The following is a 16,262-nucleotide window of genomic DNA, read 5'->3' as shown; positions in this document are numbered from 1 at the left end:
TACGTCTGTCAGACAAACGTGGTGGAGATAAGAATCACATGAATACTGTATAAACACAGGTGTCCTGGTTAACACAGGGCTCATATTTAGTGTTTTCTAGTCCACTGGTAGCGCTTTACTAGAACCCTGCTACTTATCACTGTCATAACCATCCATAAACATGTCATAGAACATGCTGTGATTGCGTGTCATGACAGATTCTCTTCAGTGTAACATTATAAAATATTGTTATGTTCATTCTGGTAATTATCATGACAGATGCCGTAATGTCTGATGTTATGACAGTTTATGTCACACACTGATTTTAGCTAAATGGACTCTAGTCAGCCTTTATGACACCTGAACATAATCAGCCCTGAGAGTCGGTCTCAGAGCCACTCTCCCAGCTCAGGGAACAGAAATGCATGAACACGTATTCAAACAAAGTGAAGACGTTATGAACTTGAAACTAAACTGAGACTCAAACTGAGAACTAAACTGCAGCTTAACATCACAGAGTCTTCACGTCCACCCACACCAGTGCTAACAACTCAGAGGACCATGGAGAAAGCAGGAGGTGGCTGACCGGAGGGACACCTGGTGAAGGACTGTGGATTTTATTAGGGCTAACCCTTTAGTGGATGCTGTGTGGCATCTGACATGAGCTACACTGTAGCGGTGAGCTTAGGGGTGTGGCCATGCAAAGTGGCTCTCAGGAGCCGCCTCACTACTGGTATAAAGACACTTTTTGTTGTTGTTGTTGTTGTTGTAAGGTTTCAGACTGTACCGCCTGCTGCCAGCAGAGGGCGGCAGCTGCAAGGTGCCATGGCCTAATCAGGCTAACCTGATACACCGGATAGATCCCCTATTTAAGGTGGCAGCAAACACCAGTGTTTGTCACACCTTTTTAGAGGGGTGACTGGTACGGTACTCAAAAAAAAGAAAAGAAAAGAAAAGAAAAGAAAAGAAAAAACAGCTGGAAAGAAAAAAGAGGGAAACTGCCCCAAAACTACTAAGAGCTCAAAAGAAGTCTCCAAGCCATACTAAACTGTTTGGTCCTTGAGGAGCAAACCTGCAAAACCTAAGAAGCTGAACTTCTGCTCATTATCGCAGAGGAAGTGTCCAGTTTTCTGATTATTTTTTATTTCGCCTGTTTTCAACTAAGCCTTTGTTTTAGCGTGCCGGTTGTTGCGTTTCCTTTGTTTGTCATTCGTTCCCACCTTTTTTTTTCCTCCCTTCCTTGAAGGGCTTCAACCGAGGCTGCCTGTGCGCCCCAATGGCACAGTGGTAACACCACGGACCACCGATCCGTACAGCGGTGGTGCGAACCCAGTTCGGGATTACCCCTTTTTTTTCCTGCGTTAGGCACATGACCCTTTGTCCCCATATATCTCTACCTTTTTTGCTGGGTTTCAGTTCTACACTTGGTTCTGCCTCCCTGCCGTCCTGTAAGTTATTTATTTATTGAAATGTATTTACATATTGAGTGTGTCTTATTGTGTTTTGTTGTGGGTTAGTGTGGTTTCAGTGGTCATCATCAGTGGCTGATGATGACCGTCCCTGCTGTTTTCCCTGTGAGTCAGTAACACTGGGCTGGGCATTTCTTGATTTCTGTTGAAGTGCCTCTATAAATGTATTTAACATCCTTTCTCAGGGGTTTTCATCTTTGTACTTGGGTCCGCCTCACTGCCATCCTGAAACAAATCCAGGATCATTCTCTGACATTGTGTCCAGTGCTGACACAAATCAATAATGATATTTACTAAAACAGGATACAGAACAACACTTTATAGCGTTTTATTCATATTCAATTTCTTTCTGCCCTCTAGAGGTGGAGATTTGTAATGACAGAAAAGAAAAGATGAAATTCATAGAAATTTTCACTGCTTCACAATCTACCATCCAGACTGTGTTGGATGTAAAGCTATATGTTTCCTAATGAGTGAAGCCTCTGATGCTTCTGCAGAAGAGATGGTATTTACAGGGTCTACAGATGAGGTGAGGAGAGCTGTGTGTAAAGTGCACACATGCCAAGCCGGTGAACTTGACAGAATTCCTGCATGGGACCTAAAAGCTTGTTCCCAACCAGCTGGCTGTCACTACCACAGACATTTCAGCCTCATCCAGGCACGGTCTACTGTTCCTACCTGCTTCAAGACCACAATCAGACCTTTACCAAAGAAGCCTAACATCACATGCCTCAGTGATCATCACCTATAATTACGCTCACTCCCATCATAATTAAAGGCTTTGAGTGGTTGTTCTTCATTCATCTCCACAGAACTCTGGAAACTCATTAATTCACCATCTGGAGGGCAGGAACACCAATGTAAGAACGCAGTTCACTGATTTGAGCTTAGCTTTCAGCACAGGTATTCCTCCTAGACTGGTCTCCAAGCTCAAGACCCTTAAAAGCAGTCAGAAGTCTACAGATGAATTCTGGACCACAGTCTGTTAGAATGGGTGTCTGCACTTCTCCGACTCTCACTCTCAGCATTAAAACATCACGGCTGTCTTATCAGACGCTGTCTACACCCTGTACACCATGACAGCATCACCAAGCACAACTTCAGCACCATCACTGATAATGCAGCAGTAGTGGACCTCACCAAGAAGAACATGGAGGAGTAGAGAGAGGAGGTGAAACTTCTCACAGAGTGGTGCACCAACAACTGTCTCTCCATCAATGTCAGCAGAACCAAATAGATGATTGTTGATTTCAGGAAGGGGAGCAGAGTCAGAACCTCCTGTATTTATTAGTTATTTAGTTGTTTTGTACTTTGTGTGTGTGTGTGTGTGTGGGTTGCAAGATATTATACAAGTAATTATGTGGGACTTTATCCAGCTCCTCCTCTTCTCCTGCTACTGTATGAAGCAGTAATGATCACTGGTGTGTTTATCAGAGCTGATCTCAGTACAGTGTTACCCAGCTGATAGAATAAAACACTTCATAAAATACTCCACAATTTAGAGGAAAAGCTTTTCACATACTAGCAGATATTTAGATTTGCAGAAGTTAAGAAAGGCTCATGTTATAGTTTGGCATTGTGAGAAAAAATACTTCATTAAAACTATTTTAGCATATAGAATTTATAGCCTCTACATGAAGTTACAAGTAAGCACAGAAAAACAAAAAACCTTCTGCAGCTTTACATCTTGGCAAGAACTCAAAAGCTAAAATAAAGAGATCGTAAAGAAGTGACACAGATTCAGAGGTTCAAGATAAACTGAGCTCCCAGATATCAAAGAGAAACATGAACAACAAAAACAGACAAACTCAGAACAAACATCCACACAGTTCAATACAACATCCTGAGTCTTAGTCCTAATCCACCATGTTCACTCACACTGGATCATGATGAAGGGGTCTAAAGTGAATCCACTGTATATGGAGTTTATCACCTTCTCTGTTACTGAGGATCACAGTTTAACATGTAGAACTCACTGCTAGAGTGTCGTACTCAGGAGAGCTGGACTGAGGGTCCAGAGCTGTGTACGTGTCATCAGGAGAACTGGACTGAACAGCCTGTTTGAGGGAAAGAGAAAATGGAGCAGAGGAGGAGAAATGAAGAAGATAGGAGTTCTTCACTGAAGCACTGTAGCTTTAAACAGCACCATCACTTCCTCACAGCTGCATCACACAAACCTCATTCTTATTGCCTCAGTCTTATTGACCCGTCTAGTGAAAATGTTCTGTAATTACATAAATACTTTACTAGACTGATCTTTTGATGGCAGCACTTCACTATTAGGGTGATGGTATGATTATGAAATGATGAGTTATATTACTCTAAAAATGACATGGTAATTTTGTTAATGCTAAAAATAAAGGAAATTAACCTCAAAACTAATTTGTTATTGAAACCGGTTCTGGCGCCGCTTAACTGTCAGCCGTTACAGCAGCTCGTTCTTTTTACTTCTATTAAATAGTTTTTTATGTAGTATCTGTCGTCTTGTTATTATCTCCTTACACTCGACTCAGCCATGTTCAGGACAGGTGCTGTTTTTCCTGCTCGTTTTGGGAGTTTTCTTTGTGTTCACACTGGAGGAGCACGAGTGCAGCCACGGCTCCGTTGTTTACACCAGGGCACAGCTGTTAGTGCGACACCCTTAAAGTGTGATCACATTTAAGTAACTATTTATTTCATATATTTTATCCGTCTGTTCTTTTGGGTTTTTGTTTGGGTGGTTTTTCTGTAATGTGATGCCTCCAGTCCTGCAGAGGGAGCTGTGCCAGGGGGCGGGCGCTAGACTGTGGCTTAGGTGGGCACCAGGAGAATGTTCTGGGCTGAATCTGAGAGCTGAAGCTGAACGCCCGGTCTCATCGTGTCTTCTGTGTCCTGCTACCAGGTGGGGAAATGTGGAAATGTGCCGGTATAAATGTTCACAGCGCTACAGTGAAGGTTGATGAGTGTGGCGCTACTGAAAGTTGAGCTGTGTGTAATATGAGCCGCTATGTCCTGGTGCACTGGCAGACGTTCTGCGCCGCTACATTAGCTAGCATCCCGCTAACCGCGCGCCCGGCCGACGCTATTGGGTGCTATTAGCCTTCCGCTAGCATTAGCTAGCATCCTGCTAACCGCGCGCCTGGCTGACGCTATTGGGTGCTATTAGCCTTCCGCTAGCATTAGCTAGCATCCCGCTAACCGCGCGCCTGGCCGACGCTATTGGGTGCTAGTAGCCTTCCGCTAGCATTAGCTAGCATCCCGCTATCCGCGCGCCTGGCCGACGCTATTGGGTGCTATTAGCCTTCCGCTAGCATTAGCTAGCAACCCGCTAACCTCGCGCCTGGCCGACGCTATTGGGTGCCATTAGCCTTCCGCTAGCATTAGCTAGAATCCCGCTAACCGCGCGCCTGGCCGACGCTATTGGTTGCTATTAGCATTCCGCTAGCATTAGCTAGCATCCCGCTAACCTCGCGCCTGGCCGACGCTGTTGTGCACGATTTCTCGCTCTGGCGCTCCCTAATTTGGCTCTGTAACTGCGTGTCTCCCTGTCGCCATCACTTGGCTGCTCTCGCCAGCATTAGCTACCTAACCTCGCGTCTGGTCAGTAACGAGGCTCGTCTCTAGCGTCCAGATAATAAATGGTGAGAACAGAGTCAGCACTGAGATGATGAACTAGATGTGGTTCACACGTTTAACTGTAAGCTACTGCGCTCAGTTGAAATGCTCAGTTATTAATATGCATCTTCCTCTAATTGGGAACACGTGACCTTCTGAGCTGCAGCCAGAGATCTTTATCTTAAACTTCTGCACCGTCTGAATTTTCTCTCACTGAAACTGTGACGTCAGTTATTCACGTCTAGTATTACAGTTATTTAAATTAGACATGAACTGATGTAGGACCAGCTCCTCCTCTCCTCCTGCTGCTGTATGAAGCAGTAATGATCAGTGGTGTGTTTATCAGAGCTGATCTCAGTACAGTGTTACCCAGCTGATAGAATAAACACCATCAGATCATCTGAAGAACACAGTGACTGATCTGCTGGATGGTCCAGGACTGTTTTTAAGGGATATTTCATTACTGTATGAAGTGTTTTAGATGAGACCTCAGAGCAAAATTTAAATTGAGGGGGGTGCTGTGCGGCATCTGACATGGGCCACACTGTAGTGGGGAGCTTAGGGGTGTGGCCATGCAAAGTGACTCTCAGGAGCCGCCTCACTACTGGTATACCACTTGTTATTGTTATTGTTATTAATTTATTTGAAATGTATTTACATATTGATTGTGTTTTATTGTGTTTTGCTTTGGCCTAATAAGTGGTTTTAGTGGTCATCATCAGTGGCTGTTGATGACCATCTCAGCTGTTTTCCCTGTGAGTCAGTAACACTGGGCTGGGCTTTTCTTGATGGCTGGTGAAGTGCCTGTTAACAATAAAAGAGCATTTGCCCAAAGACACATGGTTTTCACGTCTTTTTTTACACTGATGCTACAGTATTTTGGCTCTCCACTAATCACACATAAAAATCAACAGAAAAACACCAACAATGACAACATCAGCAAGAACATTGTGCTTTTTCCCTCCAGATGTTCAAAGCTCAGTTAATTGCCCGAAGAGATGAGGTAAGTCAACAGTGAACACTGAAAATATACAATATCTCCCATAAAATATGAAACTAGTGTACTTCTATTATCATTATGGCTATATTTATAGGATGTATCTGATTACGAAAATGATGCACCTGGAAATCAACAGTCTATGGCAATGAGAACAGAGTACCAGAGCCTAAACCCCAACACCAACCAATCAAAATCAGTCTATCACAGCCTTAACCCTAACACCAACTAATCAGAATCAGTGTACCACAGCCTAAACCCCAAAACCAACCAATTTAATCCAGTCTGTCAAAGTCTAAACCTCAACACCACTCAGACCTCATGCTGAAGCACTGTTGAATCTGAATGTGATCATTTAAAGTTGTAGCTTGTATCATTTTCTCAGACATCGGTGTCAGTCTTAAAAGTTTTCCTTTCTTTTATTTTGAATGTTGGAGTTAGTTAAAAGCTTAAAGTTGTTCATTACAGATGTTTAACCTGCCTATTGGGTGACCCTGTAACTTGTGATTGTAGGGCTCCAGCCTAAGACCCCAGCCATCAGCAGAAGGCGACGGCAGCAAGGTGCCCAGCCTGCACTGCCGGCTGCCATCAGAGGGCGACGGCAGCAGACTACCACAACTTCAGGGAACTCCAATTCCCAGAAGCCCTGGGGCTGATTAGATCCAACCTGAAACACCTGTGGACTCCTCTATTTAAGGCTGTGGCAAACAGCAGCCCTTTGTCACACCTTTGTACAGGGGTGACCGGTATGATACTTAGCCCAGGTGGGCATTTAAACAAAAAGAGAGAAATTGCCCCAAAACTACTCAAAACATAGAAATAAATACAGGAAGGCTTGATCTACAAACAGTTCCAAGACATGCAAAAGGTATTTGCTCCACTAAGAGCAAATAAGTCAAGGTCTTCCCTTCATAATTACAGTGGAAGTGTCGTTTGTTTTCTCCTGATCTTTTATTTCAGGTTTCTAGTTGAGTTTCGTCTGTTTGAACTGTTTTCAGCATCTCTTTGTTTGACATTCTTATTTCTCGTTCTTTGTTTTACCCGTGGTTGCCTGTGCTTTCCAGTGGTGTAGCGGAAACTCCACGAGCATACATTGGTGTTTGAGCCTGGCTCTGGGTCACCTCAACCCAAACCTGCCAAATTCACACTGCCTCTATAAATTTAACACCCATTCTCATGGGTCTTCATCTTTGCACTTGGGTCTGCCTCCATGCCATCCTTAAACAAATCCAGGATCATTCTCTGACATTGTGTCCAGTGCTGACACAAATCAATAATGATATTTACTAAAACAGGACACAGAACAACACTTTGTTGTAGTGTTTTATTCATATTCAATTTCTTTCTGCCCTCTAGTGGTGGAGATGTGTAATGACAGAAAAGTAAAGATGAAATCCATAGAAATCTTCACTGCTTCACAATCTACCATCCAGGCTGTGTTGGATGTAAAGCTGAGCTCCACCCAGCATGTGAATGTGGTGAGAACACAATGCAGATCACTAACAGCCTCACACTGAGCTCAACATACTGAGAATAAGAGCTGATACACAACATTTATATCAGAATGATTTCAGCTCTTAGCATTTCATACTCTACATAGAGAAAACACTCTGCACTAAATCAGACAGAAATCACAGAGAAACAAAAAACCTCAGAATGAAAATCCACAAAAACATATTCTTAAGCAGCGTTCTGTACAGAGGATGGTGAGAGACGATGTAGAGAGGAAACTGAAGGACTTTATGGATCATCACTCGTCAAATAAGTTTACTGTAATAACTTTTACTGAAGAGACAAAATAACTTGATTTTTATTCACTGACTAAGAACAGAAGCCTAGAACCTTTAAACAGCACTTTGGACAAACATCATCCTCACTGCTTTTAGTCTTACTGTGCCATCTAGTGGCAATGTCCTGTAATTACATCCATGTCTTACCAGATCAAATAATTGATTATTGATGCCTTGAGATCTGTTAAAGCTCATAATAATCATGTTCATCCAGGTTTCTGTTCTGCCTTTTGCACCTGAAGAGAAGAAACATCTCAGTTAGCTGTTCTGACACTATAAGAGACAGCAGGGTTTCATCATCACTGGTGTGACTGTCTCTCTCTGCAGTTTGTGAACTGACCTGAAGAGATCGTTCATTATTTACATCATATTTGAAGATACAGTTAAAGTAAGATAATGTTTATTTACATGGACTGCGTTACTATAATCAATCTGTAATGGTATACGCATCACCAGCAGTTACACTTTTATTGCATGTATTGTTAACATATAACATGGTTATTACACACATTACTAAATGTGTAGTTACACATGAACAATAACACTGTGGATTAACTAACAAGGTGACCTAATCACCTCACGTTAATTATCACCACTCTGTAATTACACTGTACCTACATAACTACACAGGAGCTTTCCTGTATCTGTTAGTTAGTTATTACACACTTCCTTTACTATTGGTGGGTAAAAACTGCTGTTCCAGTTTTTTACAAATATTATATTAATGTTATTACCCTTGTGTAATTACATGAGAGGGAATGAGCTGTTCCGTCTATAAAGACACACCTGTGTAATTACGTGAGAGTGAATAAGCTGTTACATGTATAAAGACACACCTGTGTAATTACGTGAGAGTGAATAAGCTGTTACATGTATAAAGACACACCTGTGTAATTACATGAGAGTGAATAAGCCGTTACATGTATAAAGACACACCTGTGTAATTACATGAGAGTGAATAAGCCGTTACATGTATAAAGACACACCTGTGTAATTACATGAGAGTGAATAAGCCGTTACATCTATAAAGACACACCTGTGTAATTACATGAGAGTGAATAAGCCGTTACATCTATAAAGACACACCTGTGTAATTACATGAGAGTGAATAAGCCGTTACATCTATAAAGACACACCTGTGTAATTACATGAGGCAAAAGAGAAGTTGATACTCGTGTGTAACACCGGCTGTACTTCTGTAATCCGCCTGTAACACTGACTAAATCATTAGTATTTACAATGTTGTAATGTATGTTATTAACATGTAACTACACAGTTATTAGAGACAGTTAATATAAAGTGGGACCTAATATTATAAACCAAACCTCAAAGTAAAGCCAAACTGGTGAGGAGTGGATTAAAGCCCCAGGCAGCCTGCAGGCAAGAGTGGAAATGCAGTGAACACTGCACTCGACTGCTAGCCTGGCGCTAATGTAACACTGGGAATCCCATAAAGGCACTCACAGAAAATAACATTTGATTCTGAACCCTAAATTCCTCTTTCCTGAAGTTTCTCTGGGCTGCTTTATATAAAGCTCAGTGAAACTCACCCAGGGGCAGCTGTGTGGTGGTGGAATGTAACACTGGCATATTGGGGCTCCCCCTGCTGGTCAGTGCTGGTCACTTCATCATACAGAACATCAGCAGCTCCAGAGTCAGCAGAGTCAGCAGGCTGTGCAGGTCTGGGTGTGCGGTGTGTAACGTTGGTGTAGAGGACATCATCCTGAGGGTGAAGAGTTCAAGGAGAACAGTTTAAATGTCTAATCTTCTGAAAATGAGGCAGAAAAGACTCTTAAAAACTCTTTGATGGAGATTTCCAAATTGAAATGTTGTTTTCTGTGATTCTCAAATCATAAACAAATACAGCCTGCAAGTGAAACTGTCACCGACTGGTGGACATAATGTGGTCATTTGGACTGTGGCCACCTTCCTGGACTTTACTGGACTGCACTAATGCTGTGTTTTAATTCTGTATCTTTCTTTCTAGGTATCAACAGGGCTTTGGTCTCTGGTAGTTCCTGAGCTTTAATGTACTGTAATTACTGGGATACTTTCTCTGAGTGGACAACAAAGTACCTCTGTAAGCATCTCTGGATAAGAGCGTCTGCTGAATGGACTGAATATAAATGTACCTGTCTTGTTTTACTGTGATCAGGTCCAGCAGCTGTTTTCTTCATTCTGTGAAAACTGGAAAAAACAATCAATATATTCTAATTAGTTTAAGGACAAAATCATTTTATCTGTTAATCCATTTCTACAACAAGAATAAAGTCATTTCTTCATACTGTTGTAAGGTTTGGAAATTATTGCTGACCTGCAGATGCAGATTAGGACAGTCATAAGGAGAAAACTTCCTCCTCCTCCTCCCACTGCAAACCAGACTGCAGACCAACTCTGACCTGCAGAAAAGATCATTAATATCACTTTAATCTGTCATTACTGTAAAAGTGAACACAGAGAAACAGCAGTTATCTCATTATTCACCTACTCTTAACAGTGACCATCACAGTTCCATTCAGAGCTCCATGATCATTCTGAGCTTCACAGTAGTGCAGTCCAGTGTGGTCAGCAGTGATGTTAATGATGGAACTGTGTCCAGATCCTACAGGTGAGGTTCCACCTTCTTTAAACCAGGTGTGTCCTGCAGATGAAATGATGGAGAATCAATCAAACTAAAATACTCAGCAGCTCATTAGTCATCAGTGGAGTTTGAGGTCGAGTAGAGAAAGCTTTGAAATCTTTATAGTGTTGAAACTACAATGATTTAAAAGAATAAAATATGAAAAGGACAAGATTTAGCCATTGTTCCAGCTGGGAAAGTGATGTTAAATGCCAATAAAAATCCTGATCTAGTCTGTAACATATTTATTTATCATCCTTACATCTATTTTTTTATTTTTTCTGAATAATTTTAAAATCATTTGATTATTGATAACTGAATGATTGTTCTCAAAATCAGTGAATAAAGAATAAGTCTACAGTTTTAAAGCATCAGTAATTATTCACTGGTAACATTTTTAGAAGGTCAGAAAGAAACTGAGCAGATGAACTGAATGAGGAGTAAGACCAGATAAAATGATGTAGGAGTGAATCAGAACAGAAGCTGAACATCATTAGAGCAGATTAATAAAATCAGTGATGATAAAACAACATGAATATTCAGAGCAGTCATGAAAAAACATTACTCTGAATGCAGAGCTGTGTCTTATAGCTGGACAATGGGATGATTAACTCACCTGTAACTCTGAGCTGAACTCCAGGTTCACCTGTCCATCTTTCTTTTTCTTCATTTGTTTTGATTCTGAAGCAGAACTGATGTTCATCCTTCTTCATCACATCACTCAGTTTGAGGGAGAAGTGTTTCTGTTTATCAGTGAAAAACTCGACTCTGCCTGAATAAACTGGGTCTTTACTCAGATCAGTCGGCTCCACATCCTTAACTGGGTCTATGACCCATAAAGTCTCCGTCACTGTGAGACGTTCTGGGTGAGTAAAAGTTCCGTTCATAAACACTGTGGATCCTTTTAAAGCCCAGATTTCCTGTTGGTTGTACTTCACACTCCACTCTGTTCCAAAAGCTCCTGAAACATATGATGCATGAAAGAGCTGATTACAGAGTCTGGAGCCCATAAGGCAGTCAGAGTTACTGTAGCTTACAGCTTCACTTCTCTCCTCTCCAACTCCAGCAGCTACTCTACACCACTGAGCTGATTCTGAGAGAAACCACAAACCACACCAAACACTGACTCACCAGCAGTCATGAGCAGAAAGACCAGAGGAAGAGGAGGAGCCGTTCTCAATGACCTCATCACAGCAGCCTGCAGGATCTTTAATATAATGACATTTTCAACAAAATGTTTCCAGATCTTCATCTAAAGTCCTTCAATAGTCCAGAACTTTGAGTGCTGACACTATAATATCTTCTGTCTTACTGATTCCTTTCTTCATAACTAAGTTACGGTAACTTAACTCTGAAGAACAAAAACTCATTACGTTTTGAAAATGGCCACTAAAGAGTCATTTCTGTGTAGCAGCAGGTTCTTCACAGTAGTCGGTCTGAGCTGAGCATGTTTTTCGGTTAGAGCTGCCCCCCTATTAAAATCTTCTGAATTAAAGAGAAAGTCTTACCGTTCAGTAACGAGGCTCGTCTCCAGCATCCAGACGATAAATGGTGAGAACAGAGTCAGCACTGAGATCATGAACTAGGTGTGGTTCACACGTTTAACTGTAAGCTACTGCGCTCAGTTGAAATGCTCAGTTATTAATATGCATCTTCCTCTAATTGGGAACACGTGACCTTCTGAGCTGCAGCCAGAGATCTTTATCTTAAACTTCTGCACCGTCTGAATTTTCTCTCACTGAAACTGTGACATCTGTTATTCACGTCTAGTGTTACAGTTATTTCAATTAGACATGAACTGATGTAGGACCAGCTCCTCCTCTCCTCCTGCTGCTGTATGAAGCAGTAATGATCAGTGGTGTGTTTATCAGAGCTGATCTCAGTACAGTGTTACCCAGCTGATAGAATAAACACCATCAGATCATCTGAAGAACACAGTGACTGATCTGCTGGATGGTCCAGGACTGTTTTTAAGGGATAATTCATTACTGTATGAAGTGTTTTAGATGGGACCTCAGATGGGTGAGTTTAATAATGACTAACACTGTCAGAGTTTGTTGGGTAGGAATGAATTTGGACCTGGAAGTGATGAAAGTCTAACTCTGAGTGAAGATCAATGGGGTTAAAGTGGTTTAATGAAGTAAAGTCAACACGTCTGATTCTCCGTCTGCTCATGTGGTAGAAAAACTCTGGACTTTATTTTCCCTCCTTTCTTTCAGGCTGATAAACAGATAGTTCAGTGTTTTTATTGGAATTTCCAATAAATTTTATTTTTTCTTAATTTGTTGGTTAGCATGTTAGTTTGCAGTTAGTGCATTCCCAGATAAGAAGTCAACACCCAGCTGACTGTACGCTGCTACTTGTCCACCCCCACACATTGAACGTCTAGCTAGTTTAGACTTGGTCTGATATTCTGCATAATCACCAGCGGGCCACCTGGATGGAAGCCGAGGAAAAAGCCAGCAGGCCACCTGGACGGAAGCCGAGGAAAAAGCCAGTGGGCCATCGTTGGGCCAATAGTGGCCCACTGCCCTACTGCAGACTGGGTTTATTCAGGCGTTAGCACATTGTTAGCACCTTAACTAGGTATTAGGAGCCACTAGAGAAAGAGGAGGTTCCGGGAGCCATTACAGGCAAGGTAACGTGGGGTGGCAGGATAAGGGTAGATGTCTATGGACCATTGCTTGTACCCTGGAAAGAAGCTGAGGAAAAAGCCAGTGGGCCACCTGGATAAAACCTGAAGAAAAAGACAACTGGTCCACCTGGAAAGAAGCTGAGGAAAAAGCCAGCGGTCCACCTGGACAGAAGCTGAGATAAAAGCCAGTGGGCCACCTGGACAGAAGCTGAGGAAAAAGCTAGCAGGCCACCTGGACAAAACCTAAGGAAAAAGACAGTGGGCCACCTGGACAGAAGCTGAGGAAAAAGCCAGTGGGCCACCTGGACAAAACCTGAGGAAAAAGCCAGTGGGCCACCTGGACAAAACCTGAAGAAAAAGACAACTGGTCCACCTGGACAGAAGCTCAGGAAAAAGCCAGTGGGCCACCTGGACAGAAGCTGAGATAAAAGCCAGTGGGCCACCTGGACAGAAGCTGAGGAAAAAGCCAGTGGGCAACCTGGAAAGAAGCTGAGGAAAAAGCTAGCAGGCCATCTGGACAAAACCTAAGGAAAAAGACAACTGGTCCACCTGGACAGAAGCTGAGACAAAAGCCAGTGGGCCACCTGGAAAGACGCTGAGGTAAAAGCTAGTGGGCCACCTGGAAAGAAGCTGAGGAAAAAGCCAGTGGGCCACCTGGACAAAACCTGAAGAAAAAGACAACTGGTCCACCTGGAAAGAAGCTGAGGAAAAAGCCAGCGGGCCACCTGGACAGAAGCTGAGATAAAAGCCAGTGGGCCACCTGGACAGAAGCTGAGGAAAAAGCTAGCAGGCCACCTGGACAAAACCTAAGGAAAAGTACAGTGGGCCACCTGGACAGAAGCTGAGGAAAAAGTCAGCAGGCCACCTGCACTAAACCTGAAGAAAAAGACAACTGGTCCATCTGGACAGAAGCTGAGGAAAAAGCCAGCGGGCCACCTGGACAGAAGCTGAGATAAAAGCCAGTGGGCCACCTGGACAGAAGCTGAGGAAAAAGCCAGTGGGCAACCTGGAAAGAAGCTGAGGAAAAAGCTAGCAGGCCATCTGGACAAAACCTAAGGAAAAAGACAGTGGGCCAGCTGGACATAAGCTGAGGAAAAAGCTAGCAGGCCACCTGGACAGAAGCTGAGACAAAAGCCAGTGGGCCACCTGGAAAGACGCTGAGGTAAAAGCTAGTGGGCCACCTAGAAAGAAGCTGAGGAAAAAGCTAGCAGGCCACCTGGACAAAACCTGAAGAAAAAGACAACTGGTCCATCTGGACAGAAGCTGAGGAAAAAGCCAGCGGGCCACCTGGACAGAAGCTGAGATAAAAGCCAGTGGGCCACCTGGACAAAAGCTGAGGAAAAAGCCAGTGGGCAACCTGGAAAGAAGCTGAGGAAAAAGCTAGCAGGCCACCTGGACAAAAACCTGAGGAAAAAGCCAATGGGTCGCCATATTTGCCATCGGCAGTTCAATACCTTCTTTTAAGAGGGTAGAGTATCAGGAGGACATCATCATCAGTCTTAAGAAAAACTGCGACTGCCCCTGATGATGAGCCTCGTTAAAGGATGGTAAGATAATTTCTTTATATTACTAAGATTTTATTCACTATTAGAATCATGAACATAGTTTCAGATCTTTTAGCAATGCTTATTGAGGACTATGTGCTTAATCTTGGTCCATAATGAGTCTTTATCACGTTCAAGCCAATATTTGAGTTCTCCTATAAAATCATGTAGGTATGGTGTTCTATGCTGACGGTTAATTCCACAGGAAAACACTTCATTTTTAGTTTGTGACGATATTATTGAACGTGTAGTTTGGAGAACAGGTACTTAATGACATCTTCCGGGTTTGTCCAGTGCTACTGGGCTCTGCTGAGGGAGTCTAAATGAGGGGGTTCCTGTTGTGCTTTTGTGTAAAATCAGAGTTTGTGCTGAAAGTAGACTTTTTTTTAAAACACACCATTAAACATCATAAGATATTCTAGTCTGTTACATTTCTGAGAGCTTTTGAGCTGCGGGACTGTCTATCAGTGTCTTATATGTGCTGATGATGTCATTGAGAATTTTTATAGATTTTGAGGTGATTACAACACAAAAACAGATTAATAAGAAGGTTTATTAATGTTATTGTGTGACATGTAGGGGGAGCTCTAACTCTCTCTAATGAACCTGTAGAGTCTCATTTAGAGAAAGACATACATCCTCAGTTCCTGTGCCCCCCCCCCCCCCCCCCCCCCCACACTCCCCAGTCTACCCCCTACAACATTCAGCAGAAGCACAAACTGTTTAACACGATGAAGCGACTCTCACACGTCAGCTCCACTCACTGTTTAGTCCAATATGACTTTTGTTCATCTGCAAAAGGTTTGCAGCGTTTCTCACAAGGCCGTTTCACAAATTCACAGAATGTGTGAAAAACAGCAAACCACTGGAAAGAGGAAGCTGCCGTCACCATGACAACAGATACCGATCTCACTCAGCAGAGCTGTATAATATGCAGTGACTGAGCTTCTTCATTTACAAAACAAACGACAGCATCTCAGACAAAACTGAGCGTATGAAGTAAATAATACAGGGCATTTTATTTTAAACTGGGGTGAAAATGGATGAAAGCTGGAAGAAACCCATCCTTCATTATAAATGGAGCTTTATCACACACTTTCTGTGACTGTGTGAAACGGCTTTGTGAGGAAAATGACCAAACTCTTACACACACATCCAAAGATATCTGAGTAGATACAGCGAGGTGGAAATAACCTTCGCTCGCTGTTTCTTCCATCTTTCTGAACACGTTGAGCTTCCATAGTGTGTTTCACTTTAGTGAGGTCAGCCACATCCAGACGTGCAGGCTGAGGGACCTCGAGTCAGCAGGTTTAAAAGTATTTGGACAGGCTGGTGTGATACACAGACTATGCATGTACTGTAACTGGTGAAATTCCTACAGATTATATCTGGATTTTAACTCCCAGCCAACTGTCTTCCTCTCCACCACGTTGGACTGACAGCTGTAAACAAACCCATCCACTCTGACTGGTCCTAGTCTTCATCTCAAGGAATTGTGGGAATGCAGGTGAGGATCAATTAGAAACAGTTTAGATTAGAAACAGTGAAACTGATCTCAGATCATTTCTACCCACAATGACCAGAGCAGTCAGGAGGAAGTGACTGACTGGTTACTAACATGTTTCAGTGTGTTT

At 42.7% G+C, this 16,262-nt stretch overlaps 1 protein-coding gene and 2 long non-coding RNA genes across 5 annotated transcripts in view; all 3 read right to left on the bottom strand.

The window, feature by feature from the left end:
- Window positions 1-11,245, bottom strand: part of LOC119264685 (B-cell receptor CD22-like) — a 32,640-nt gene extending 21,395 nt beyond the window's left edge. Inside the window, exon 1 of the mRNA XM_037543312.1 lies at window positions 11,066-11,245. Coding sequence (XP_037399209.1) covers window positions 11,066-11,162 — 97 coding nt within the window. The 5' untranslated portion in view covers window positions 11,163-11,245. The remainder of the gene's footprint in view (window positions 1-11,065) is intronic.
- LOC119264751 lies at window positions 9,395-10,162 on the bottom strand. The gene is made up of 3 exons (XR_005131190.1): window positions 10,144-10,162; window positions 9,962-10,016; window positions 9,395-9,552 (listed from the first exon to the last, which is right to left on the bottom strand). It is a non-coding gene; the product is annotated as an uncharacterized LOC119264751 (long non-coding RNA).
- Window positions 11,246-11,307: 62 nt separating the features above from the next.
- LOC119264747 overlaps window positions 11,308-16,262 on the bottom strand; it is a 9,659-nt gene continuing 4,704 nt past the window's right edge. Inside the window, exons 1-3 of one of the 3 annotated variants that reach the window (XR_005131183.1) lie at window positions 11,958-12,177; window positions 11,581-11,656; window positions 11,308-11,410 (exon numbers count right to left, since the gene is read on the bottom strand). This is a non-coding gene — a long non-coding RNA (uncharacterized LOC119264747). Of the gene's footprint in view, window positions 11,411-11,580; window positions 11,657-11,957; window positions 12,178-16,262 lie in introns of those variants that run through there. The other 2 variants (XR_005131184.1, XR_005131185.1) reach the window with 2 other exon arrangements.

The sequence above is a fragment of the Pygocentrus nattereri genome, chromosome 12 (genome assembly GCF_015220715.1).
Source record: "Pygocentrus nattereri isolate fPygNat1 chromosome 12, fPygNat1.pri, whole genome shotgun sequence".
Lineage (NCBI taxonomy): Eukaryota > Metazoa > Chordata > Actinopteri > Characiformes > Serrasalmidae > Pygocentrus > Pygocentrus nattereri.
This window is presented reverse-complemented; position numbering and strand designations above follow the sequence as displayed.